The sequence below is a fragment of the Abramis brama genome, assembly GCF_963993115.1.
Source record: "Abramis brama genome assembly, chromosome: 14".
In the NCBI taxonomy this organism is placed as follows: Eukaryota; Metazoa; Chordata; class Actinopteri; order Cypriniformes; family Leuciscidae; genus Abramis; species Abramis brama.
The window spans coordinates 16400812-16427350 of NC_139976.1; the positions used below are offsets into that span (position 1 = coordinate 16400812).

The 26539-nt window shown below is 38.1% G+C and overlaps 1 protein-coding gene across 2 annotated transcripts; it reads right to left on the reverse strand.

The window, feature by feature from the left end:
* Nucleotides 1–1342: 1342 nt before the first annotated feature.
* On the reverse strand, nt 1343–25932 carry hdlbpb (high density lipoprotein binding protein b). 2 transcript variants are annotated; one of them, XM_084134376.1, is made up of 28 exons: nt 25850–25932; nt 24795–24874; nt 23585–23683; nt 22545–22693; nt 22214–22429; nt 12469–12675; nt 12175–12390; nt 11454–11660; nt 11236–11343; nt 10302–10406; nt 10099–10177; nt 8724–8863; nt 8515–8619; nt 8304–8417; nt 7961–8047; nt 6966–7097; nt 6644–6862; nt 6307–6528; nt 6010–6228; nt 5532–5670; nt 5310–5425; nt 5103–5207; nt 4239–4373; nt 3990–4133; nt 3615–3794; nt 2431–2547; nt 2181–2330; nt 1343–2091 (listed from the first exon to the last, which is right to left on the reverse strand). In XM_084134376.1, exons 3-28 carry the CDS (start codon nt 23658–23660, stop codon nt 2002–2004), a joined length of 3777 nt encoding a protein of 1258 aa, XP_083990502.1. In that variant the 5' UTR covers nt 23661–23683; nt 24795–24874; nt 25850–25932; the 3' UTR covers nt 1343–2001. The 2 variants fall into 2 exon arrangements, with proteins under 2 accessions (XP_083990502.1, XP_083990503.1); XM_084134377.1 differs by lacking the exon at nt 25850–25932 and adding an exon at nt 24976–24994.
* Between the last annotated feature and the right edge of the window lie 607 nt (nt 25933–26539).

Consider the following 26539-nt stretch of genomic DNA (forward strand, 5'->3'; position numbering starts at 1 on the left):
TTAAAAATGTTTTTAAAGTATCTCTTATGCTCACATTTATTTGATAAAAAATTCTGAAAAAAAGTAATCATGTGAAGTATTACCCCTATTACAACTGTTTTCTATTTTATTACATTTTTAAAATACAATTTATTCCTGTGATGGCAAAGCTAAATTTTCAGCATCATTACACAAGTCTTCAGTCACTTGATCCTTCAGACATCATTCTAATGCTCAAGAAACATTATTATCAGTATAATGAACGTGTCCTTGCTGAATTATGTATATCATTTATTTAATTCTGTTTTATTTTTGGGGTAAAATGTGACGTAAGGTATTGTGAGATTTAATTATCTGGAAGAATTACTGAGATTTTAATGTTTGAACTGATATATCTATATTGTTTTTCTTTAGTCAAAAACAAATTATGTCATATTCTCGTTCTTAAGACTCTGGTGAAATTTTGAGGTTTTGAAATATAAAGAACAGCAAAAATACAATTCCGCTTTATTTTTTTATTTTATTTGGAGAAGGAAAGTTCTGTCACCAACATGTTATTGCAGTGTTGCATATCAATGTATTCAAATCTAGGTAAAAATATCCTATGGCAATAACTTCTTAAGGCCGATAGTGTTTCTATCTTCGGCTGGTTGTAGATGGTTCTTCACGCAACCATACATTCACACCACAAACAAGGACTCACAAGACTCAACGAGCAGAACAGGGAATGACCCTCATTAAAGTCAATCATCAAAAGACATACATTTTTGTATGTGAATTGTCTGCGCCACCAAATGGAATTGCAAAAAAATGATGACAAATAGATTTCATGAACTACTTGCCCCTCTGTCAACCAAACAGAAAGTCCCGCCCCCAAACTCATGCCATTGGTTGAGCCAGTTTTGCTGTCTCATGCTGGATGTGATGCTCAAACAAACAGAGCAATGTTTTGAAATGATTTGATAGCGCCACAGTCATGAATGGTGAGGTGAAATTATTTTAAAATTAAAAAAAAAATACACATATCACCTTTAAGTAAATATATGCAAACGGAGAACCAGCTAACTAAAAGAGTGTTGTCAAATTTTTGTTAATAGTTTTTTTTTACTTTTTCATAATCTGTCAATCAACAGGGGATTTAAAAAATGAAATCACACACATCTTTTCATTTCCTACACTTCTGAGGAGTTAAAAGCAAAAGTGAAATGAAAAATACTCTATATATACACAGCAAATTGAATGACAAAATTTGAAGAATTCAAAGGAAATCACACACACACACAAATCTTGTGAAAATAAGCTATGACTAGTATGCACACACACACAAATAATTTCCTGAAGCAAAACCAAGCATAGTGCAAAATAATTCCTAAAACTTTTTTATGCTTCAAAACCATCCACACCCATCAGTTTGAATATTCAGTCACTGAACGAATTGATAAATAACAAACATATAAATACACTAATAAATACAGAAAAAATATAAAAAAGAGCCTTCATCTCTTATATTACAGAGTGAAAACTCAGCAGAACAAGTGCATTCAGATGCATTCTCTCTCTCTCTCGCTCGCTCTCTCTCTCTCACACACACACACACATACACACAGATAAAAACCAGTAAAAACCATCAAGGACTTTAAAAAGGAACTCATACACAGTGAACTAGGGGTTCTCTTGGAATAAAGTCAAAGATATAAAACAAAAAAAACAAATAACATCTGCCTCGTTCTCCAATGCCTAGCCATTTGTTGTCAGACTCTAAACAACAGGTGGATAATGACGCTAACTGCTACTTTAGGTTCCGTTTCAGACGCGTGACCCCCTGTGGGCAGTTGAAGACTGTTGAAGATCTATCCACCAATGCTAAAGGAACTATTCAGGCAAAGAAGGAAGAGGACAGAAATAAGTCCTGTAAAGTCACTAAACGCACCAGGAGAAAGACAAGAGCAAATCATATGGAATGTTATTGTTCTTAAGTGTCAGAGATGTGAGATCTGGAGTCACAAAAAATCCATTTATCAATCATTTTTTGGGTCCCCATGCAGATGCCTGTTTCGGTGCTATTCCAGATCCAAATGTAGGGAACTCTTCAGCACTGCTCATGTCTGGTGCCTGGATGTCGCATGGAAGAAAAGGGAATGATTATGAGGGCAATTAAGCTTTGTAATACACAGTGGTGAAGTTATTCTTTTAGAAATGACCTTGTTCCCTTGTGCATTCCAGGGGGCGTCCCGCACAACGAAGCCTTTAGCCAGGGCTTTGTTATCCTCGTCATTTCCTCCTGTCCCCATTGTCTTTGAAGGAGGCTTCATATAAGCTGCCATAGTCTCTGTCTCTGTGACACTCAACATCTAGGAGGAAAGATGAGTGTGAATGTAAAGGGAAGGGAAGACAAAAGAGATGGAATCCATCTGTCTAGAAAGAAGCATTTGCAGTGGATTGCCAACTCACATATTCTTCTTCCAGGTTAAGCAGATGGTCAATGGCATTATCAACATTCTCTGGCAGTCCTGTGACAGTAACCTTGTTCGGGTCCTCAGAACCTGGCTGAGGAAACCGAATATCAACCTGGAATAAAGAAGCAAATATATATCAATTATTTGGCTGAATTATTTGGTTGCACTTTATTTTAAGGTGTCGTTGTTACAGTGTAATTAGACATTTAAGTACTGAGTAATATTAAGTAACTACATGCACTTACTATAGGATTAGTATTAGGATTAGGGTTTGGTTCAGGGTGAGTTGCATGTAATTATGCATAATTTATAGTTATTACTAGTAACTACATGTAATGTAACAATGACACTGTAAAATAAAGTGTTACCCAATATTTATTTATTTATTATTAGATATTTATACATTTTAATAAAATTATTTTATTTTTCTATAATTATATTATTCTTATTAAGGTTTTATTTAATAATTTATTTATTAATTATTAAATAATAGTTAACAAGAATACTACTACTAATAACAACAATCATAATAACAATTATTTTGCTAAATATTATTACTGTTGTTGTTGTTATTATAATAATAATTATTATTATTATTATTATTATGCTAAATATTATGACCAAAGTTTAGGTGTTATAGTTCAGTCAATGATAAATAAACTGGTAAAATAATGGTTTAATAAATAAAAGTTATTAAATAAATAATATATAACTACATAATAATAATAATAATAATAATAATAATTACTATTATTATTGTGATGGTTATTGTTTTTTTTAATAATAACAGCAATAGTATTAGCAGTAGTAGTAGTAGCAGTAGTAATACTAATAATAATATTATATCTAATAAATACTATTTATGTTTTAGAATTATTATTTATTATTATACATTATAATTATTATTAATAATATTAAAATTATAATATTATTATCATTGATATGTTTAAATAATAATAATAATAATATGTTTTATTGGTGATGGTATTATTAGTTTAATAATCACAATAATAGTTAATAATAATTATTATTATTGAGGATTATAATATTTTTAATAGCATTGATCATTTTTGTATTATTATTATTATTATTATTATAATTATTATTATACTTTTTAATATTATGACTACCTACTCCAGTTTAGTTGTTTCTATTGACGAATACACAAACTGTTCTTACTTTGAACTCCTCCATGAGTTTCCGAATAGCCTTGCCCCGGGCTCCGATGATGCGTGCGTGGACCCGCCGGTCCAGCCGGGTGTCCTCACTCACCATGTCCTGCAGCGCTGTCACCAGCTGCTCTATAGCTGCCCTGGCCTCATTAGCATTCCTCTCATAACCCGAGATCACAATTACATCCTAGAAGAGAGACAAAGACACGTGAAGAAAGACTGACAGGAAGAGAGACAGAAATAGGATGACAGGTATGAAAGGTATGAGTTACGAGAAAAAGCTGAGGAATTCTAAAACAACAAGGGAAGAACCAGTCTGGGTTTAAGAATGAGGAAATGCCCGAAAATCTGCATTTGAGACGCATTCTTGGCTCACACATACCTGTTGCTCATCACTTTTGTCTGGGAACTGCACATTGACATCATAGTCTTTGCGTATTTGAGAGATGACGGCTCCTTTGCGGCCAATAATTTTGGGGTGAAATTTGGGCTCTACAGAGAGCGTCACCTTGTAGCTCCGTAAGGCCTACAAACAGATTTATTAAACAATAAATGAATATATATTCTATTTCATGAAGTAAGTCTCACGTTGTACATGGAAACTAAGTTGTCATCATGTCAGATGTTGTACCCGATCTTCCTGCTCCGCCTTCAGCTCCTGGACTCTCTCCAGCAGCCCCTGTTTGGCCCGCTCCACACTGTCCACCTGTCCTGTGATCTTTATGACATCTGACTGTTGCTCAGGCTGAGGAACCCAAATGTTCACCTATACAGCACAGTACAAGTTTGACTTTCTTCGTCAAAAAAATTTAATAAAAGATAGCCTGTTTGATAGCCTGCGGTTAACTGTGTCTGTATGGAAAAGTGCAGCTCGGACATTATTCTAAACATCTCCGTTTGAGCTCCACAGAAGAAAATAAAGTCATACATGTCTGGAATGAAATGAGGGCGTTTTAACTGATGACAGGACTTTCATTTTAGGCTGAACTATCCCCTTTTCCATTTTGTTCAGTGCATTCTGTTATGGTTGGTTGGTTTATACTGTGTTAACGTCCTGTTTATAGACTTTGTTATATTTCCACATTTTAGGAAATGATTGCAATGCAGTTTGTGAGCAAGTAAATAGAGATAGGCATATAAATTGAAGGTATATAGATCAAATAGAGATCGGCCAAAATAAAACAAATAAAATATGATTTTAGAGATGCACCGGCTCCGATTTATGGCTGGTCGACCGGTGCATCTCTAAAATCATCATATTAGAATGATTTCTGAAGGATCATGTGACACTGAAGACTGGAGTAATGGCTACTGAAAATGACAGGAATAAATTACATTTTAAACTGTATTATTATATTATAAGAATATATAAAGTTATATATATGAAATTAATGCAGGCTTGGCAAGCATAAAAGACTTCTTTCAAAAGTATCACACCTCCAAACCGACCTTTTGAAAAGTAGTGTACATAAAGTACCATTCAATATGTCTCTACCTCATACTCCTCCATCATTTTCCTTATTCCAATTCCTTTCTGTCCTATGATGTATCGATGAAGGTCATAGGAAACTTCAACATCAATCGTCACAGGAACTAAAGCCTTGAGTGTAAAAAGAAGAGGAAGGAAAAGGCAGGATAAAGAGGATCAAAACCTAATCCACAAAAGGACAAAAGGGAGAGCTGAAATTACAGAATTCCTTACCAGTAAAGCGGCACGCGCCAACTCGCACTTTTCGGCCCGACCCGTCACAGCGATGATATCGCATTTCCGAGGGATGAGGTCTGTATCTCCATTCTCCTGAGGTGCAGGTTCCTGAGCTGCAAGCCAGAAATAAAACAAAAAATGACAGCTCGTAAACACCGTCATCATCAATAAATAGAATGACAAAGAATCTGAACTAATTTGAGAGAGTAAGGAAGAGACCTGCAGACTCATCTCTGTCTGGAAATTTGATCTGGACTTCATGTTCCCGTGTAATTTGTTGTATTCGGCAGCCTTTGGGCCCCATGATGGCTCGGTGGTACCGCTGAGGAATCAACACCTCCACACTCACCTGTGACTCCTGACGACACACCAGCAGAAGATGACAGTCAGTGAGTGAAATGTGTTAGTGTTTCTTCCCTGAGACTTCCTTCAGAAGCAGGCTACACACACTTCCACTCAAAAGTTTGTGGTCAGCAAGATTCTCTCTTTCTTTTTTAAAGAAGTTTCTTATGCTCACCAAGGCTGGAATATTCTGAACAAATCTTACACACCACAAACTTTTAAACAATAGTGTATAAACTGTTCTTGGCAGACAAATCAATAACAATGCATGCAGAAAACAATTCCAGAATCCATTCACGTTTCAACAACAACGCAAGCTAAATTTAAACAGTCCAAAATTGGATTAGAAACACACCAGATCTCGAACGATCTCCTGAATGCGTTTCTTAGCAGCATCCACACACTCTCTGGGTCCTTTGAGAGTGACGCTGTCACTGTGAGTGCCCGTGCGAGGGAAGCTGACGGCTACGCCTCCATACTCCTCCGCCAACTCTCTCAACACCTGCCCTCTTCGACAGACGAAGTGACGGTGATGCCGGGGCTCCACGACCATACTGTCCTCTATCACATCATCCTGAGAGAAAGCACAGATGAACTTAAGGAAGTGCATATAAAGACAATTTCAAATGCACATCTTTCTCTTCTGTCATACCAGATTTTTGATGAGGGTCTCCAGCTCTCTCTGGGCGAGCCACACAGCCTCCTCTTTTCCCATGATGGTAATGTGCTCCTGTTCTTGCTCATCTGGTGATGGGAAGATGATCCGTGCTCCGGTTCGATCCCGTACGCGTCGGATATTAGCTCCTCCTCTGCCTATCAGGAACTTGTGGTATTCTGCCTTGGCTTGAAGCTCCACTGAGAAGTTGTTGACTTGCTGGTGGGACAAAAGACAAATGTCTCATGGATTGAATGACTGGAAATATAACAGCGTTTCCTGCAATGCTGTCTTTTTTTGCTGTACTGTTGTACATCTTCATCCCATTGCTCACCCTCTCTTCCGCCAGTTGCAACAGTTGTCTCCTGGCTCTCTCCACCTCCTCTGCAGGACCTCGGATTGTGACCTTGTCCAACCCTGAGCCCTCCGCAGGGAAGTGGATATGAACACCCCCACACTCTTCCATTACGGAGCGCACCAGACTGCCCTTGGATCCAATCAGAGAGTTATGCAGTTTGGCTGGGATGGAAACTTCAGCCTCCTTCAGGTTGGCCTGGGACAATTGAAAGATTAAGCGAGAATGTGAGAAAGATGAAAAATTAAGAGTACTGGGAATTACACCTCTAACACATTCTCTAGCTTCGTGTTTCTCTCACCAGCTCATTTTGGATGGCAAGGATCCGATCTCGTGCGGCTTCACAGCTGCTCTTCTTGCCTGTGATCACAATCACCTCAGAGTTGCTGTTTTCCGTTGGGAGATCAATCTTGGTGTTGGTCTCCTCACGTATCTATATAGATTTACACAGCAACATAATCTCACTCATTAAAAAACATTAGTACAATGTTTAAATATCAAGTTCACTCAAGAAAAACAAAAATTGTAATTACTAATTCACACTCTGAATGTTGTATTTCCCAAATAACTTTCACTGTGCTTATTTTTATATTTTTCTTACTATGAACCAGTGTTGTTATTGGTAAGTAAAACTAAAACTATTAAAATAGTTTTCAAATAAAGATGGAAAAAATTTATAAATATTATATAGAGTATAGATTTTAGACTTAAAAAAAATATATATATATATATATATATATAGAACATTAGAAACTGAAATAAATAAGTTAGTAAACTTACATGTAAGTAAGGAAAACAAGTTACAAAATAAAAATTGAAAAATAAATTAAAGCTATAAAAGAAATATAAAACTAATTAAAAAATGACAAACACATCAAAATTAATTACTAAAATAAATTAAAATGTACTGATATAAATATCAATAAATATTATAACAAATAATACTAAAAATGTAATATATATATATATATATATATATATATATATATATATATATATATATATATATATATATATATATAAATAATATTATACTTAATACATATAAATTACTATAATAAATAATACTAAAATAACATTGCTGTGAACTGTCGTTGTATGGAAAGTCCTGAAAGATTCTTCATAATGTTCTACTAAAAATATTTTTCCCACAGAAGAAAGAAAATCAGACCGTTTTGGAACAACATGAGTATGATTAAATGACAGAATATTCAGTTTTGGGTGAACTATCCCTTTAAAGGATTATTAATTGAAAAATTAATATCTAAAATCTAAATAAAATGACAGTTTATTCACCTTTTTAATGTTGGCACCTCCTTTGCCAATGATGTTTTTGTGGAACTGCTTGTGGATGGGTACAGAAATTGAGAAGCTGCTCTCAACCTAATGACATGATAAACATACATGAGAAAATTCAAAGACTTAAGTTCTCAACTGTAAACAACAGTCAATATACCTTCAAAACAGACTACAGTAGCATTGCAGAATAACAAACTAATTTACCATCTGTAGGCAGATATAATAATAATTCCACAGCTGCCTGAGCACATAATAGCTGCTGTATTTGTGAACTTGTATTAGACCCTAAGCAAATGGTTTTTTTTAGCATGAAGGAAGCAAGAGGAAATAACACTTGTACCAGCTCAGCGATGAGTTTCTGCAGAAACTTTGCACATTTCTCCACCTCGTTTTTAGGCCCTCGGAGCTGCACTATGTCACTTTTTTGTTGCTGGTCTGGAAAGATGATAATAACCTGCAGAAATGAAACCAAAGGCATCTGTATGAAATCATCTATCAAACTTGTAGCAGAATATGGCTGTCTGTGTTTTACAAAAATAATCTGTGAGCACCTCAGGGAACTTGTCCCGCACTTCTCTGATCTTCTCTCCTTTCTGCCCAATGATGGTACGGTGAAACTTCTGCTCTATGATCAGGTCTTTTGTGCGTTCATTTTCCTACAGTATCAAAAATGCTAGAAAATTACAAACCTTAAACCATGCAGATGGGTTCATAACGTCATATATAGAATGCCTTTGTTCTACCATATAGTACGTCTCACCATACGCTGGGCCATGTCCATCAGTTCCTTGCGAGCGAGTTGTACTCCCTGAGGATCGCCCTCAATACGAACCAACCCACAGCGCTCAGAGTCCTGAGGAATTCTCACCGATACCTTATACTGCTCCTTTATCCGATTTACTAGGGAAAAGCACCAAAAAAATCATCTACTCATTTGTTCATCTTCTCCGTTGATTGATCAAAACTTTACTGTAACAAATGTGTTATGGATAGCTCAAAGGTAACAGGTCAGATCAAGTATGTAACATAGTCAATAATTTGTCCCAGGTTCTGTGGTCATGAAGACACATGGAAATTTATATTTAAGTCATGGCAACTATGGGAAGAGTTTTTGCATGTTAATGAATATGATAATGTTATTGTATTTGGTCTTGGTAGACTAGATCTGCTACACTGCTGCTGCTTATGATTTTTGCAGCTACTGCTACAGCCAGTAGATACACAGACACACTGCTGTGAGCATGTAAGATATGCTGCCGTTGCATAAGTAGACATGCATAAATCATGTAACAGACCTGGGAATGTGGAGCTGGGGGAGGTGGAGGGTTTCAGAGTAAAACACCGCACTGCAGGATTAGCCTACAACAAACACTGAACCAGACTATTTGAATGTTGAGCAAGCAATATCATTGGCTGCAGGATCAGCAGAGGAAATCAGCTTGCACCTTGCGGTAATGATTACCCTGGTAATCCAGAGTTCTTGCGAGAGCACAAGTTGAATTTGCTCAGCGAGTTACTCTGGTGTCGAGTAATGACGCTGATTAAATATGATCTATCTGAGCTGCACCAATCACATCGGGTTATGTGATATAGGCGGCCCAGAGGCGAGCTAAACAGATGACGACAGCGCTGTGACGTCGAAGTCATTAGTAAACATTGCAAGATGGCTATGGATGAACACCAGTTGTTGGAAACGGCTACAATGAACGAGTTAGACTTGGCTTTTTCTCTATAAGAGGAACAGAAGACGCCGCTCGAATCGTTCCTTTGCAAGAAGGACGTTTTTGCTGTTTTGCCAACCGGATACGGTAAGAGTCTAATCTACCAGTTAGCTCCGCTGGTAGCTGGGGTTTATTGTTGTGATTGGTCGTAGCGTTATCCAATTGCGTGCAAACCTATCAGCCTGTGTCCTCTAGAGTTTCATGACTGAACTAGATATTTGTATATTTGAGAAGTACATTTGCAACTGTTGAATTTTGACATTGCGCACTGCTTGTAATCAAATAATGTGTAAAACCACAATTTGACTATTCAAATATTACTTTTTCTAGCTATGCCCTGAGCTCTATTTTCTTTTTCATACTAAACATGACAGCAGTTTCAGATTAAACATTTCAAAAAGGGTCTAAACTTACTGTTGGCTCCGTTTTTGCCAATGAGATGTCTATGGAAACGTTGGTCAATGTTAATCTCTGCATAGTCCATTCTCGCCATCTAAACGAAGGAAAATAAAATACTTGAGGACTACATTTTTAATATAGTTTTTAGTCACATTGCTATCTGCATTTTAACAACAACAAAAAATAAATAATAATAAGATATTCAAGTGTTCTCTGACCAGGTCGTTGATGATCTCCTGTATCTGAGCCTGGGCTTGTTCTACCTCCTCCGTCGGTCCCTCCAGACTGATACGTTCCTCTCCATCAGTAAACTCTATATGAACCTAGTGATGACAAACAGTCACAAAATCATAATGTAGGGCCTATTGCTTAGGATTATTCTTAATATTTATGCTTTTTATGTGATAGAATATATTATTATTCATTATTCAAGGATTTAGACATTAAGAAATACAGTGCTGTAGGAATGAGTCCTAAAACTTAGCATTTTTGCACTTCCAGCTCCATCATCCCAAAATCTACATTGTTGCTGTTGTTGTTGTTTTTTTGATTAATTGCATGAAATAAGGTCTGTAGTTAACACAAGTTCAAGATATTTTCATAGTTTATTCTATGAAATAATATACATCAGTAATACCCACTTTTATGTGTCTTGAAAAAGGCAGTTGCTAACATGTGGCTAAATAGGACTACAGAGGTTGTCGGTTACATTATATGTCATCACGCTGAACTAATCTAGTCACTTTTCCACTTTTGCAGTCTCTTTGTGTTTAAACTCGTGCTCTTTATCACTTTATCACAACTATTTATCACATTTTGTGAGAAGCTGTACTGACTGTTGTGTGACTGTGGTGTAACCTAACAGCTTTTTATTTCTGCTCATTGTATTTAGGCATCAATGTTGTTCTTTTTTTTGAATATGATCTTGAGCGACAAAACGTGTAAGAGTTAAAAACTTTTATTTTCTGCAAGAATCCAAAAGCCAATGAAAAAATCCTTTTGCCATTTTTTGTTTGGGAACCAGTGTGATGCTAACTTTCGGGTCGGCCTACAAAAACACGTCATCCCCGCAGCACTCTATTCTCAGTTCTCACTTGCCATATTCTATTCTAGTATCTTATAACACTGAGTTCTCATTTCGCTTTTTAAAACCTTAGGCAGCTGCTGTGTAATGCGACCGATGTTCTGTCCTTTCTTGCCAATGATGAATCGATGGAGCCAGGCCGGAGCAATCACCTCCACCACTATCACACTTTTAGCCTGCAGAACAAACAAGAGCCATGTGAAAAGCTGCCTTTGCATTCTATTAAAAATATGACCATATAATAATTGTGGATTTACACAAATCTACTATATTTAATACATCTGACCTTGGCGTACACCTGCGTAAGAGCCGGACCCAGCTTATCCGGTTCCCCTCTGAGGATGATGGTCTCCGATGCGGAGTCCAGAGGAGGCATCTCCACAGACACCCCCGTGTTCTCCAGGATCTCCTGCAGGGTGTTGCCTTTAGGGCCTACTATGTACTTATGTTGTGACTTCTTCACCTCCACTGAGATTGTGGTCGTTTTTCGTTTCTGCTTGTACATATTAAGTAGGAGGTCAGGAAACGTCACCAGTAGCATATTTGCATGCGTGTACACAAAATAATGTAATTAAAATACAATACCATTTGGGGTTGGTAAGACTTTAAAATGAAATAAGCCTCTTGTGCTTAACAATCTTTGTAAAAGCAGTACATTTTTTATATATATATTATTACAATTTAAAATAACTCTTCTATTTGAATACATTTAAAGTGTATTTTATTTCTGTGATGGCAAAGCTGAATTATTCCAGTCTTCAGTGTCACATGATCCTTCAGAAATCATTCTAATATGCTGAAATGCTGCTCAAGAAACATTTCATATTAATATTAATGTTGAATATAGTTGTGCTGCGTAGTATTTTTATGGAAAGAGTGCTACATTTCTTTTTAAGGATTCTTTGATGAACAGAAAGGACAGCATTGGACAAGGACAGAGAAGTTCAAAAGGACAGCATTTATAACTACTGACCCCAAACTTTTGAACGGTAGCGTAATTAAATCACCTTCTCTTCATAAGTGGCCCGGATGCGTGCAATCGCCATGGCGACCGCTTCCTTCTCGCCGGTAATTACAATCTCATCTTTGGGTACGCTGGGTGGCGGGATGCTAATACGAGCTCCAGTCTCTTGACTCAGCTCATGAACAAGTCGATTATATGCACCGGCGATGAATGGATGAAAAGCTTTCTCAAAAGACAGACGTTCCACGGCACGCTTATCCTGAAGCAGACAGTGAGGACATGATAAAGCTGATGGAATGAAATATAAAACCTCATCTGATCTACCTTTAATGGTTACCTGCTCTGCAGAGATGAGCTGGATTTCATGCCGAGCTTTCTCAATGCCCTCCTTGGTGCCGGTGATGCGGATGTTGGCGTTGGGATCGTCAGAGCGAGGGATGGCGATCTTGGTGGCTGTTTTCAGCTCCAGCTCCTGCATCTTCTCCCCATTCTTCCCGATCACAAATCGATGATGTTCTTTCGGAATAAGCACAGTCGCTGAGGCCTGAGAAGTTTAGCGTTAAAGGGTTAGTTCACCCAAAAATGAAAACCAAACAGCTAAATAAATTGAATAGACCTTATGTAGCCCCACCCCCTTTCAGAGCTGCACTCCTTATTGTGTCTTCCGTTTTGTATTTCCACAGCATGATGGTAAGATCTTACAGATTGATGAATGATTTCTAGGACCCTAGTTTTTTTTTATTTTTATGTTTGATAAATGATTTAGCTGTTTAATTGGATACATTTAAAGTACCCAAGTAGTCAATAATTGTATCCCTTAAAACTAATCTTTGATCACCAAAATAACATATTTTAAAAAAAATTGCCTGTGAAAAAAAAAAAATCTTCATAGCTTGAATGTAACTCTACACCCTTGGTTCATTTAGTATGCTGATTCATGAATATGCAAATTAGCCCCGCCTCCACTCACACCAGCTCACAGATTCACTTGGCCAACTTACTGAGGTAAACGCTGCACAATAGTATCGCTCTTTACAACGTCGGACACATAACAGTAATTAATATGAGCCTTTTGCTTGACTATGTTATCAAACAGCTAATAATGTGTTGCTAATTATACAAAAAACATGTTCCTGTTCGTCATCTCAGAGTCAAACAGCTGCCTTCTAACATTCATCAGAAACGCTTTGAACAACTCAGAACATCAGTAGAGAAAGGTATATAGTTGATCATAATATTGTATACATCATACACCCGCTATATTGCTATCTACACGATTTTTAATAACAACAAAAAAAGACTCCCCTGCTAGTTCGCTGTTAATGATATGCTAAAGCCTTAGTTTTTCACAAACTTTTTTCATAGCAGTTTTAAAGAGAAAATACTCAGCAATTAAACAAAGCAACCAAACCCTAACCCAAAACTTACCTGTTGGTAACCTTCTTGAAATATTTAACCTAATTTGTTTCAATATATAAGTCCCTATTTTCTGGTTTTAAATTCAGTTTTCTTGGAATAGACTAGACGGATTTCAGAAAAATGGCCTTCTATAAGAAGTGAGGAGCATTTATGGGTACAAGGCAGGAACCGGTCTACCTTACATATTTCAAGGGTGCTGAGTCCAAAAAAACTGGTACCCAAGCGAAATTTTGAGTTTTTGACCTTCTAATTTACATATCAAAATGGCCGCCAAATTTCCTATCTTGCTCAGTCGTTGGACCATTTTCCCCTAGTTTTTTTGTAAGTAGGCAATCAAGATGAGGAAATTAAGTTTCTAGATCGATAGTCAAGGGTCAGAGCAAAGATATAATGGAGGCTCACTGCCTTTTTTATGTATATATATATATATATATATATATATATATATATATATATATATGCAAAATACCAACTTTTAAGGTGAAATTAAGCATTATTTGTGTCATTTTTTAAGGCCGACATACATATTCAATCAATATCACTCTTAAATGTTCCCAGTGTATATATGATATGTGATGTATTCCATATTACATAATAACTAAGAAAAACACCATTGCAAGTTGTCTGAGATTTCATTTTTTTATGCAAATTAAGCATTTGTTCGGGAAAAAGACGGGAAAAACCCAGGTGAATAGGAAAAAAAACACCAAAATCCGCATCCCCTGACCTCTCAGGGGAGCGAGAGCCGTGTCCATGCATGAGTCCCAGGGGAGCTCGGGGAACACAACATGCGGGAACAGGCGGCCAGCAACGCGGGCCAGCACAAGTCAAAAGCACTTCATAGGAATACAGAGCGGCTCTGCCGGTCTATGTATAAGCATGGAGAATGCGGCCAGCAGCGCGGGCCAGCACAGTACATAAGCACATCATAGGGAGAATATAGAGCGGCTTCGCCGGTCTATGTATAGAGAGTATAACCCCTAGCGCAGCTGAGTGGAGAATAGGTGGCCAGCAACGCGGGCCAGCACCAGTGCACAAGCGCGTGATGGGGAAAATACAGAGCAGCTCCGCCGGCCTGTATATAGAGAATCTCATCCCTTAGTGCAGCTCACCAGAAAAGCTAGTAGTACACGAAAGTAGTCTGCACATGAACGACTGGGCAGAACATACATATCACTTAAACTGATAACAGTTTAGCCTGCAAGGCGTGAACTTCCAGTTTATAAAATCTCACGAATGTAGAGGCCCAGCCTGCCGCCATACAAATGTTGTGAATAGAAATCCCGCTGGACCAAGCCCACGATGAGGCCTTGCCTCTAGTGGAATGGGCTCTGATGCCCAAAGGGCACTGCAGGTGTTTGGATGCATAAGCTGCTGCAATAGCGTCCACTATCCATCTGGACAGGCTCTGTTTCGAGGCGGCGAGACCCCTGGTGCGCCCACCAAACGAAACAAAGAGCTGCTCAGAACGCCTAAAGGCGGCGGAGCGTGTGATGTAAACTCTCAGCGCCCTGACGGGGCATAAGAGGTTATCACTGTCCTCACTATCGGATACTGGCAGAGCCGACAGGGAGATGATCTGCGCCCTAAAGGGAGTGCCAATCGCTTTGGGGACGTACCCGTGTCTCGGTTTGAGGATGACTTTGGAGTCATTTGGTCCGAACTCGAGACATGCGGGGCTAACAGACAGTGCATGTAGATCCCCCACGTGTTTTACTGATGACAGACCTGTCAGAAAACGGTTTTGAGCGAAAGGTATTTCAGATCCATAGATTCTAGCGGTTCAAAGGGAAACGCTTTCAGGACCGAGGGGGGCCGCGGGGGGTTCACCATTTACAGAACACTGACCATTTAGACGTGTAGAGCCTTCTCGTGGAAGGAGCTCTAGACTGCGTGATCGTGTTTACGACCCCTTCTGGCAGGTCAACGGGTATCCGTTGATTATCCACGCATGCAGAGACAGCGCTCTGGATGGGGATGCCGGATTGATCCACCGGCTTGAGAGAGAAGATCTTTCCTCACCGGGATTGGCCATGGGGCTGAGTGCGGCTCCCATTGTCACTCCCCGCTGGTACCAGTCGGCCGCTAACCAGGGTCTCAGTGCTGAAACGCAGCTCTGAGTCACTGTGATTCGTATGCCGCCGGACGCCCAGGCTCGGTGAGGCACTCGAGCGTTCAACCAGCGTTGTAGCGGGTGCATACGCAGTAGACCCAGCTGAAGCACTGCTGCAGCTGATGCCATACAACCCAGCATCCTCTGAAATGTTTTTAGAGGTGCGGCGCTGCCCAACTGGAAAGACGAGGCCAGGCGTCAGATACGGCGCACGCGCTGTGTCGACAGCCGGGCCGTCATTGCCACAGAGTCCAGTTCCAAACCCAGAAAAGAGGTTGACTGACTGGGCAGTAATGAGCTCTTGGTCCAGTTGACCGTGAGACCCAGGCTTTCCAGGTGGCTGAGAAGCACTGTTCTGTGAGAGATAAGTTCTTCCTCTGACTGTGCTAGAATCAGCCAATCGTCCAAATAGTTCAAAATCCGCATCCCCTGACCTCTCAGGGGAGCGAGAGCCGTGTCCATGCACTTCGTGAATGTACGGGGTGCTAAAGACAGGCGAACGGCAGGACGGTGCACTGATATACCCGACCGTCGAAGGCGAATCTCAAGAATGGCCTGTGATGGGGTATTATCTGGATCTGAAAGTAAGCGTCTTTCAGATCGAGGGGAAATAAACCAGTCCCTCGGGCGAATCTGTGCTGGTCTTTTCATAAGAGCTTTGTTCAAATATCTCAGATCTAAAATCGGTCTGAGAGCTCCGTCCTTCTTGGGCACGAGGAAGTAACGGCTGTAAAAGCCTGACTCGCTCAGAGAAGGGGGTACCGGTTCTATGGCCCCTTTGCACAGAAGTTTTGCTATTCCTGCACAAAGTAGGTGTGCTACTTCCCCATTCACTCTCGTCTCGGTTCGGGCTCGAAAGAGCGGGGGACGGCGAGCGAACTGCAATGAATAGCCCTCTCTTACTGTGCTCAGCACCCATTCTGACGCACCTGGAATAGCTTCCCACACTTTCGCATGTACGGCTAGGGGCAGAATGGCCTCCAGGCTCCGATTGCCACATTCCGCGGGCTCGAGAACCTGATTCGGAGGCGCGGGCGCAGTGTGCGCGCTCTCGGTGCTTGAATATGGCGGCTCGCAGACAGCGATGGCTGGCCGTTTTACGCACGATGTCCCGGAGGAAGTTTCATGGTGTTTTTTTCCCTATTCACCTGGGTTTTTCCCGTCTTAGAATTTAGAGAACAAATGCTTAATTTGCATAAAAAAATGAAATCTCAGACAACTTGCAATGGTGTTATGTCGGCCTTAAAATATGACACAAATAATGCTTAATTTCACCTTAAAAGTTGGTATTTTGCATATATATATATATATACATAAAAAAGGCAGTGAGCCTCCATTATATCTTTGCTCTGACCCTTGACTATCGATCTAGAAACTTAATTTCCTCATCTTGATTGCCTACTTACAAAAAAACTAGGGGAAAATGGTCCAACGACTGAGCAAGATAGGAAATTTGGCGGCCATTTTGATATGCAAATTAGAAGGTCAAAAACTCACAATTTCGCTTGGGTACCAGTTTTTTTGGATTCAGCACCCTTGAAATATGTAAAGTAGGCCGGTTCCCGACTTGTACCCATAAATGCTCCTCACTTTCACTTTTTGGGTACATCCCATATAGACTAGAAAGAAAGACTATCTTCTGTGTGCGAGACTTCAATTCATTAGCCACAGTGCAGAGTGGCGCTTCACGTCTGAAGTGTGACACACTTAACAGTAAAGTGCAGTAAACGCTAAAATAATCACGCTACAAACTAGTGTGTTTATTAGTATGTTGACACATTTAAATAATTTGAAAACAAATACCAGTTTACAACATCTAGCAGCACAATGAACTGTTTTTGCACAGACATCAAAAGCCTCGCAAAGTTTAAAATGGTCACGCCGGCTCTTACGTTAAAAATAAGCTGGAAAGATAATAGATTTTTTTTTTAATAATTTTCCATGGTTATATAGCCTTGCATCTGTTTGCTTGAAGTTTGAATCAGGTACAGTAGTAGATTAGGTGGCGGTGTGGTGAACAATCGAGTCCGGTTGAAGAGATGAGTCCGAGCTGCGTCAATAGCAGAGGAGAAAGACCGCGAAATTGAAAAATACGACTGTTATTGTGTCACGAAATGTAGGTTTAAGAGTTTCTCAGTCGAGAATGTAGTTGTTTGAAGCTCAAATATGTTGTTTATTTATTATAAAAAACACACTAACAATGAGAAATGTTTAATTTCACAATCTATAGCTTCGGTTAAATACTAGTACTACTACTAGCGGCATCACAAAAAACTAGGGTCCAAGAAATGCGATCCTAGAACTGCAGTACTGCTTCTAGTTTTGCAGGAATATAGTATTGGGTCTACTGACATTTATCATAACATCCGCTGCAAACATTACAATGCTCATGATACCTTTGCTAACTCTACAATAAGTTCATCCAATTTACTAGCTAATTACTCTTTGACAGTACCCTGGAAATCCAGAGTTCTCGCAAAGAGCACAATTTGAATTTGATCAGCAAGTTACTCTGGCATTGAGTAATGATGCTCTTTAAATATATCCGAGCTGCACCAATCACATCGGTGTATCTGATATAGGCAGGCCAGAGCTAAACAGATGACGACAGCGCTGCGACATCAAAGTCATTAGTAAACATTGCAAGATGGCTATGGATGAACACCAGTTGTTTGAAACGGCTTTGGCTGCTACAATGAACGAGTTAGACGTGGCTTTTTATCTAAAAGAGGAACAGAAGACGGCACTCGAATCGTTCCTTTGCAAGAAGGACGTTTTTGCTGCTTTGCCGACCGGATACGGCAAGAGTCTAATCTACCAGTCAGGGTTGCCAGATGCCAGCAAGGTTTTCCAGCCCAAAACCTTGTAAAAAACCGCGAGAATGCACAAAAAACCGCCCAATTTTTTTTGTGGCTTGTTTCTCGTTTAAACACATTGAAATCACTAACAAGCTTTAAAATTACCCATTTTTCGACTTAGCCTATCCGATTTTAGAAACAATATTCAATAAGGCCTTCGACAGGGTCAACTGGGAATTTCTTTACTTAGCATTAGAAAAGTTGGGGTTTAATGACAAATCTGTCCAGTGTATCAAATCATTATATCAAAACCCGACAGCTAGAGTAAGAGTAAATGGGTCTCTATCAGAGAGATTCCTCCTGGAAAGAGGAACTAGACAGGGTTGCTGTCTTAGTCCCTCTCTATTTGCCATCTATATAGAGCCACTGGCTCAATTAATCAGACAGCACTTATTGATTCCAGGGGTTGAAATTAATGGCATGGAACATAAAATTTGCCTTTTTGCAGATGATGTTATGATTTATTTAGCTGAACCCAAAAAACATTTCACAAATCTTATGCAAGTATTAGAAAAATTTAATGAATATGCTGGATATAAATTAAATGTAACAAAAACCCAAATTCTTATGCTTAATTGTAAACCAAACACGCAACTCAAACAAAACTATGACATTAATTGGGACGCAAAATGCATAAAATACCTAGGTATTAATATAACTAAAGACTTAACAAAATTGTATAGGGCCAATTACGATCTAATTACTAATAATATAAAGAGCGACATTGAGAGGTGGTCCACGTATCCCATGAGCTTCAGTGATAGGATAAAAGGAATAAAAATGAATGTCTTACCGCGCATGCTGTATTTGTTTCAATCCCTCCCAGTGGAAATCCCACCAAAGCAATTTTTTGAATGGGACAAAATAATATCCAGGTATATATGGGGGGGTAAAAGACCCAGAGTGCGCTATTCAACACTCCAATTACCTAAAGAGAAAGGTGGCATGGCTCTTCCAAGTCTTAAAAATTATTACTGTGCAGCACAGTTGCGTCCCATCTTATATTGGTGTACTTCTAGTTACATAGCCAAGTGGAAAGACATAGAAACACATATACAAGATCTTCAAGTTCAGTCACTTATAGGGGAGAGTAAAATCCATGGATATATTAAAGATAAACTGGACCCAATAACAACATTCTCATTGAATATATGGCATTCTATTGTTAAACAATTCAAATTGGAGAAAGAAATTGGAATACTTAGGTGGATTACTCATGATGAGGAATTTAAGTCAGGAAGGGATGACCCAATATTTCAACAGTGGAGGGATAGGGGAATAACAGCATTGTGCTGTGTAATTGCAGAGGGTGAAATTAGAAGTTTCCAGGACTTAAAGGAAAACTTAGGAATAAGAAATCAGGACTTATTTAGATACTTCCAGTTAAGGGATTACTACAACAAAAAAAGGAAAGTTAGAGTAAATGATATCCATCCCCTTACTAAAATGATGATGGACGCCTATGAGCATACACTACCCAGAATAATTTATTTTTTGTATGAAGTGTTGATGTGTAGTGGCCCCTCCTCTACATTATATATAAAATTGAAATGGGATAAAGAACTAAAGATTGAAATACCAGAAACGGATTGGTATGACTTGTGGTCAATACACCAAACTACTACCAGTTCACAAATATGGAGGGAGTTTTGCTGGAAGTGCCTTATCCGCTTCTTTATAACACCTAAGATCAGAAACAAACAAGTCTCTGAACAGCAAGCTTGCTGGAGGCAGTGTGGACAGTTAGAAGCAGATCACACACATATTTTTTGGAGCTGTGAGAAAATTCAGTCTTTTTGGGATGATGTGCAGGTAGTTATGTCGGAAGTGTTTGGATTTAAAATACCCAGAACCTCTATGTTTCTACTTATGGGAAATATTAAAGGCATAATCCCTAAAAGTGATCAATATTTATGTAAGATCCTTCTTGCGGCTTGCAAAAAAACTATAACTAGGAATTGGCTCAAAGATACTACTTTGAAGTGTAAACAATGGTTTGAAATTATTGAAGAAATCATGGTTATGGAAGAACTTACATATATTTTAAAGATGAAGAAAGGTGCTTTTAAAAGGGACTGGGAAAAGTGGTTGATATATAAAGAATGTAAAGACATCCTCAACTAAGTAAACATTAATGGCTATTAGAATGATTAACCTCACCAGTTTGGCTTTGTTGGTCAGTGTTTTTTTTTTTTTTTAGGGGGGGTTAGCGCACACATGTCATTTTAGGTATGCAGGTATATGATGATTGATATTTAAGAATATGCGTGGATATGTATAGGTTTAAAGCTGTCTATGCTATGTAGCATACATCTGCGATGTATTTATGCTTAATTCCTTCTCCTCCCTTCTGTTAATATTGTTTTTGCATTAATTGTTCATCCTGTAAATCAAAAATTAAAAATAAAAGTATTAATAAAAAAAATAAAAAATAAAAAATATTCAATCAAATGAACACAAAAGTAGGCTGTACCTCAGTCAGACTATTCTATTATGTTACGGAAAATAATGCGATCAACTTAGGCTATCAATGAGTCAATAAAAGTCACTTGGAAGCATTCAGTAACATAAAAACATTGAGTGGATATATGGACATTAAAAATAACCCACTTTAACATTTCAATTATTTCAAATGGCAACATGAAACATGCATATAAGGGCTGAAATCGATTCACCTAGGTATCGCAATTTTTTTTAAACGATTTTAAAATCTTTTTTTATTTTTTATTACAGAATATTACAGATATTAATTCAAATTAAATAGCTTTATTTTTGCCCTTGCTTATAGATGAGGTTGACAGAAGTTAGCCACTTTCGTTTCAAAAACGTTTCAGGATGAAATGTGTCGTTATGGAGCTGCACGATTCATTTTTAAAAGACTGTGATCTCGATTCAAACACCCACGAGATCTTATTCCATTTCGTCTGTCTATTAAACCTTTGACAAAATCATATCGCAACATTCAAATCTGTGTTGGCGCTGCCGCTGACCCAGAGAGAGTTGTCATGAAACCGCAATGTCAGTCAGCTAGCTAAGTAAGTTAGTTTGAACTTTGAAAACCCCGCGATCTAGTGTGTTGTTGTTTGAGGGGCGGGCGCGTGCATCACTGAATGTAGTGGGAGGGAGTGTCTGTTGTGAGGTTAGGGGGCACGTATTGTGTGTGTGTGTGTGTGTGAGTGAGTGAGACTGCTGCCTGCTGAACACTAGGTCGCAGGAAGAAGGATCTGAAGTGCCGGTGTTTTGGCAATAAAAACCCGCCGAACTGATCCGAAACCAGCCCAATTTTTATCCACCCGCCCAAACCCATTTTTGCCCGCAAAATAGATTGCAAAACCGCCCAATCTGGCAACCCTGCTACCAGTTAGCTCCGCTGGTAGCTAAGTATGTGGCTCTGGATACGTCACCCCGTGTATTGTTGTTATTGGTTGTAGTGTTATCCAATTGGGTGCAGCGAGATTTTCAAATGTATGCTTGGTGCCGCCCCTCGAGTTGGGCGATTTTCATTACTCAAAGCCAAACCCTTAATCTTTCGGATTTGGGTCTGGATTTCCAGGCTACTTTGACAGCGATGCTGAGAAATATTCAGAGCTACCGCAAAAAACAGAAGTTCAAAGACAAAATTCTAAAGATGGCTGCATGCTCTTTTCTCTGGCGCATAAGGTCTATAAGAAGAGCAAGAATTAAAAAAGCACCTGAGTCTGCAGTCGGGCCACAATCTCCTTCCTCGCTTTCATGACCGAGTCCAATTTTCCAGTGACCATGATGGAGAGGCCTTGGTCCTTGGCAAGCGAGAGTTCGATATGTGCCCCTGTCTTCTGCATGATATCCAGGCACACTTTCGCCTCCTCACCCTCACCAAACTGACTGTTGTCTTTATACCGCCTCTCCTCCAGAGGGACATGGAACACCTGAAAGTGCAAAGAGTGTGAAAGGGGAAAAAGACATGGTGGCTTGACAAGAAGAACATTTTTTTCAGATCTCTAGCAGCTTATTCACAAACATCTGTGGAGTAATAACAGTTACCTGAGTGATGACAGAGGCTTTGATGGGTCGGATTTTGCTCCAGGCACCTGCCGGCTCACCCGTCTTCTCACCTGGACTGCCCTTGTCTGGCAAAGGTGGAAAGGCCTCCAGATAGGTGGGTATATATGCTTCATCCTCTGGCACTCTACCTAATAACAGACAATAAGAAAAGAAGGCAACACTTTATTTTACAGCGTACTTGTTACGTTACATGTACTTACTGTAGTAATAACAGTAAATAATGCATAATTACATGTAACTAACCCTAGACCAAGCCTACTGTACCTGTAAAAAGTTTGGAAACATTACAATTTATTAATGTTTTTGTAAGAAGTCTCAGATACAAAAATACAGTAAAAACAGTAATACTGTGAAATATTATTACAATGTAAAATAATTGTTTTCTATTTTAATACATTTAAAAATGTATTAAATGTATTCCTGTGATGACAAGGATAAATGTTCAGCATCATTACTCCAGTCTTCAGTGTCACATGATCCTTCAGAAATCATTCTAATATGCTGATTTGCTGCTCAAGAAACATTTATCATTATTATTATTATCAATTTTGACATTTGTCAAACATTTGTGGTAAGATTTAAAAACAGAGAGAAAGTAATAATTTTATTCAACAAGGGTTCATTAAATTGATCAAAAGTGACTGTGAAGACATTTAAAATGTTACAAAATTACAAATTATTTTTATTTACTAAATGCTTTATCAAATGTAATAAATACATTTAATAAATGAAAATAAATGCTGTTCATTGAACTTTCTATTCATCAAAGAATCTTGAAAAAAGGTATCACCATTTCCAAACAAAAAATTAGCAGCACGACTGTTTTCAACATTAACATTAATAATAATAATAAGAAGAAGAAGATGAAGAAGAAGAAATGTATTTTTTCATTATTGATTATTAACAGTTTTATCGATTAGTCGTTGCAGCCCTCTTTATATTTCCTGCCATTACACATGAGATTAATTGTGTACAAAAAAAAAATTGTTTCACCCCTAATTTTGCTACAGTCGTCATACCCGTGTTCTCAAAGTCCTTCAAGCCACTGCGGTGCTCCGCAAAACTCTCCTGAGTCAACACTGCCACAGAGCTCATGTTTCAAGACCTGATCCGCTATCCTGTAGAGACCAGGAGGAAGAGGAGGGACATGTAGGAAGAAATACAGAAAAACAAAAATATAACAGCAGAGAATATCTAGTCCAAACACACAGCCTTAAACAAAACCAACTAAAAGAGCATAGCAGTAATAGACTACTTTTATTAGAGTGATAAAGTGCATGCAGACTCAGAGCTCAGTATTCTCTGTGGTTTCAGCAGCCCAGCAGGGCCTCGACACACAACAGCATCTCTCTCCACCTGAGCTCTCCAATTAAACACACTGCAGCTGTGAAATCTGACGAAAAGCCTTAGGGCTGTCAAATCTTAGGGCTGTCAATTCGATTCACTGCGATTAATCGCATCTAATATAAAAGTTTGTGTATATATAATATATGTGTGAGTATATATATATATATATATATATATATATATATATATATATATATATATATATATATATATATATATATATATGTACACACACACATACATAAATATAATAATATATACACACACACACATATATTATATAAATAATCTTTTGTCAGATGCGATTTATCGATTAAGAATATTTGCGATTAATAATAATAAAAATGTGTATATATATATATGTCTAATATATTATTTGAAAAATATTTGGTTATTTATTTACTAATTTATTTACTATTATAATCACATTTTTATTTAATTAAATTTATTTATGTTTAATTATTTTGATAAATGTTTTTATATTATTCAAATGTAATTATTTTTTTAAATATTTTTTTTATTATTCATTTATTTATTTATTACATTTTTCTCTAAACCTTCCATGGACCTCCTAGAAATCCTTTGCGGCCCCCTGGGGGTCCACGGAGCCCAGTGTGAAAGGCCCTGATCTAAAACAAGCAGAATTGGTAAGGAGAACGATATGACGATGAAAATAATATGATATTTTGCACTGAAAGTCACATTTTCAGTAAACGGTTGTCAGGAAATATCTAAACTGCACACATGCATTAAAAACAAGTTTGTTTTGTCTAAAGTGGTATTGAATTCTGTAAGTGTGTGCAACATTCTTAGCAGCTTCTTTTCGCTTTCAAATATTCCTTAATACCACAATAACACAAAAGACAGATCATTTCCACCCACCTGCAAAGGGTCGAAAACCAGAAAGTCCGTCCAGGTGGATGCTACGTAGAACTCTTCAGTGTCAGTGTGTTCGTTCAGCCCTGTGTGGGTGAGGTTAACAAAGAAAGATTGTAACACGCCTTGTGTTTACATACACAGCATAAAAAAACAGCATCTTGTTGCAAGGCCCTCTGAGGCTGACCAGGGAGAGGGGCCACAGAGTCACAGTGGTCTGTCCTGTGGGAGGCAATAGCTAGATGTGATGCTAAGGATAGTCTTCACTTCACTCTCAGGTGACTAGGTGTCTAATTGGTGTGTGGGTGTTTGTGCTTACTGTAGTGACGGCAAAAATACAGACACATACATTATGGGACTGACACATTTTTATACCCATTTAACACTCAGTGAGAGGCAAATTACCCATGTAGTAGAATAATACAAATCATATAATAGAGATTTGGGTTATTAGGCTGACATTTGACATTCAGATCTATTTGCAGAGTGTACGTGTGGGTAAAGGGGAAAAAAACCTTACATACGAAGGTTTTCATGTAGACCTATCCAAGCCACTTACACATGTTTTTACATAACCTGCATAATTAAAATCACAACAAACAACCACATGCAATTCTAATGCTCTTTTGTCCATTAACATACGATCTAAAATGCTTATAGCAGGCTCATTGCATGATCCATATCATCTGCAAGCTCGGTGCAGAGCAGCAGATCTGTGTTAACAAACACTACAGGAGCAGGCTAACAACACAACCTGACATGTAGCAGCGCAATGCCAGTAAAAACAGCTGTTAGAACCTCGAATATCAAAGTGTGGTAAATATGCATTATGTATCGTGTTGGTAGTCAGTTGTAAATATTCTAGCTTGCAGAATATATATTCTGAATATCTGAGTTTAGCTGGTCAGCTGATCTGCTACAACAGCTCGTTAGCTACAGAGATTCTGTCTATTTATCTTTTAAATACGATCATCTGATTGCAGAAAACGCGGATATGTTCGTTCCGTCAACAAAACGGCGCGATAAGTAGCACGTCTACGGAAACAAAAACAAGTGATCACCTTATCAGACGGAAAAGCCTAGCCGCTGATCTCCTCACAGTAAACACTGCTGCTGAGAGTCGACTCTTTAACTGAATCGAATCCTTGATTCATGAATTATAATTTTTAAGATGTAAAAAATGTGTATGATTGTTTTATATTTATTTGTTTGTTAATTGTTTATATTTGGTGATACATGTTAAATCATGGAAGCAGATAATTATTTTATTAAAAAAATATTTAAATGTAAAATATTGGTGTACAGTTATTTAATTTATTTTTTGCTTCCACGAACCCTAATTTCAGGTTTATCACTGTAGAATTAATAAAATAGTCCTTTCTGTGGTGTATATTTTGACAAAAAGTATATATGTCCTTATTTTTTACATATTTGACTTAAAGTATATCCTTGCCATTATATACATTTTTTTTTTTTTTTTTATTCCCCTCATTCCTCTAGTTCAGAAGAACACATCAGTCAAATTTGTGATTAGACTGGACCAAAACAATTATACATTTTGGCATACATTATTTTGTATTTGCAGGGTTAAAAACATGGTTAAAAACAAAACATTCAGGATTTGCATACGCACCCACCTGTTTTTCAAAATAAAAGACTGTCAGAGAATGTCCGTGTTAAACTAAATTTAAAGCCTGTCGTAAAAAAAAGTCACTAAATAGTATCTTTATGAGCAATATTTTATAGCAATT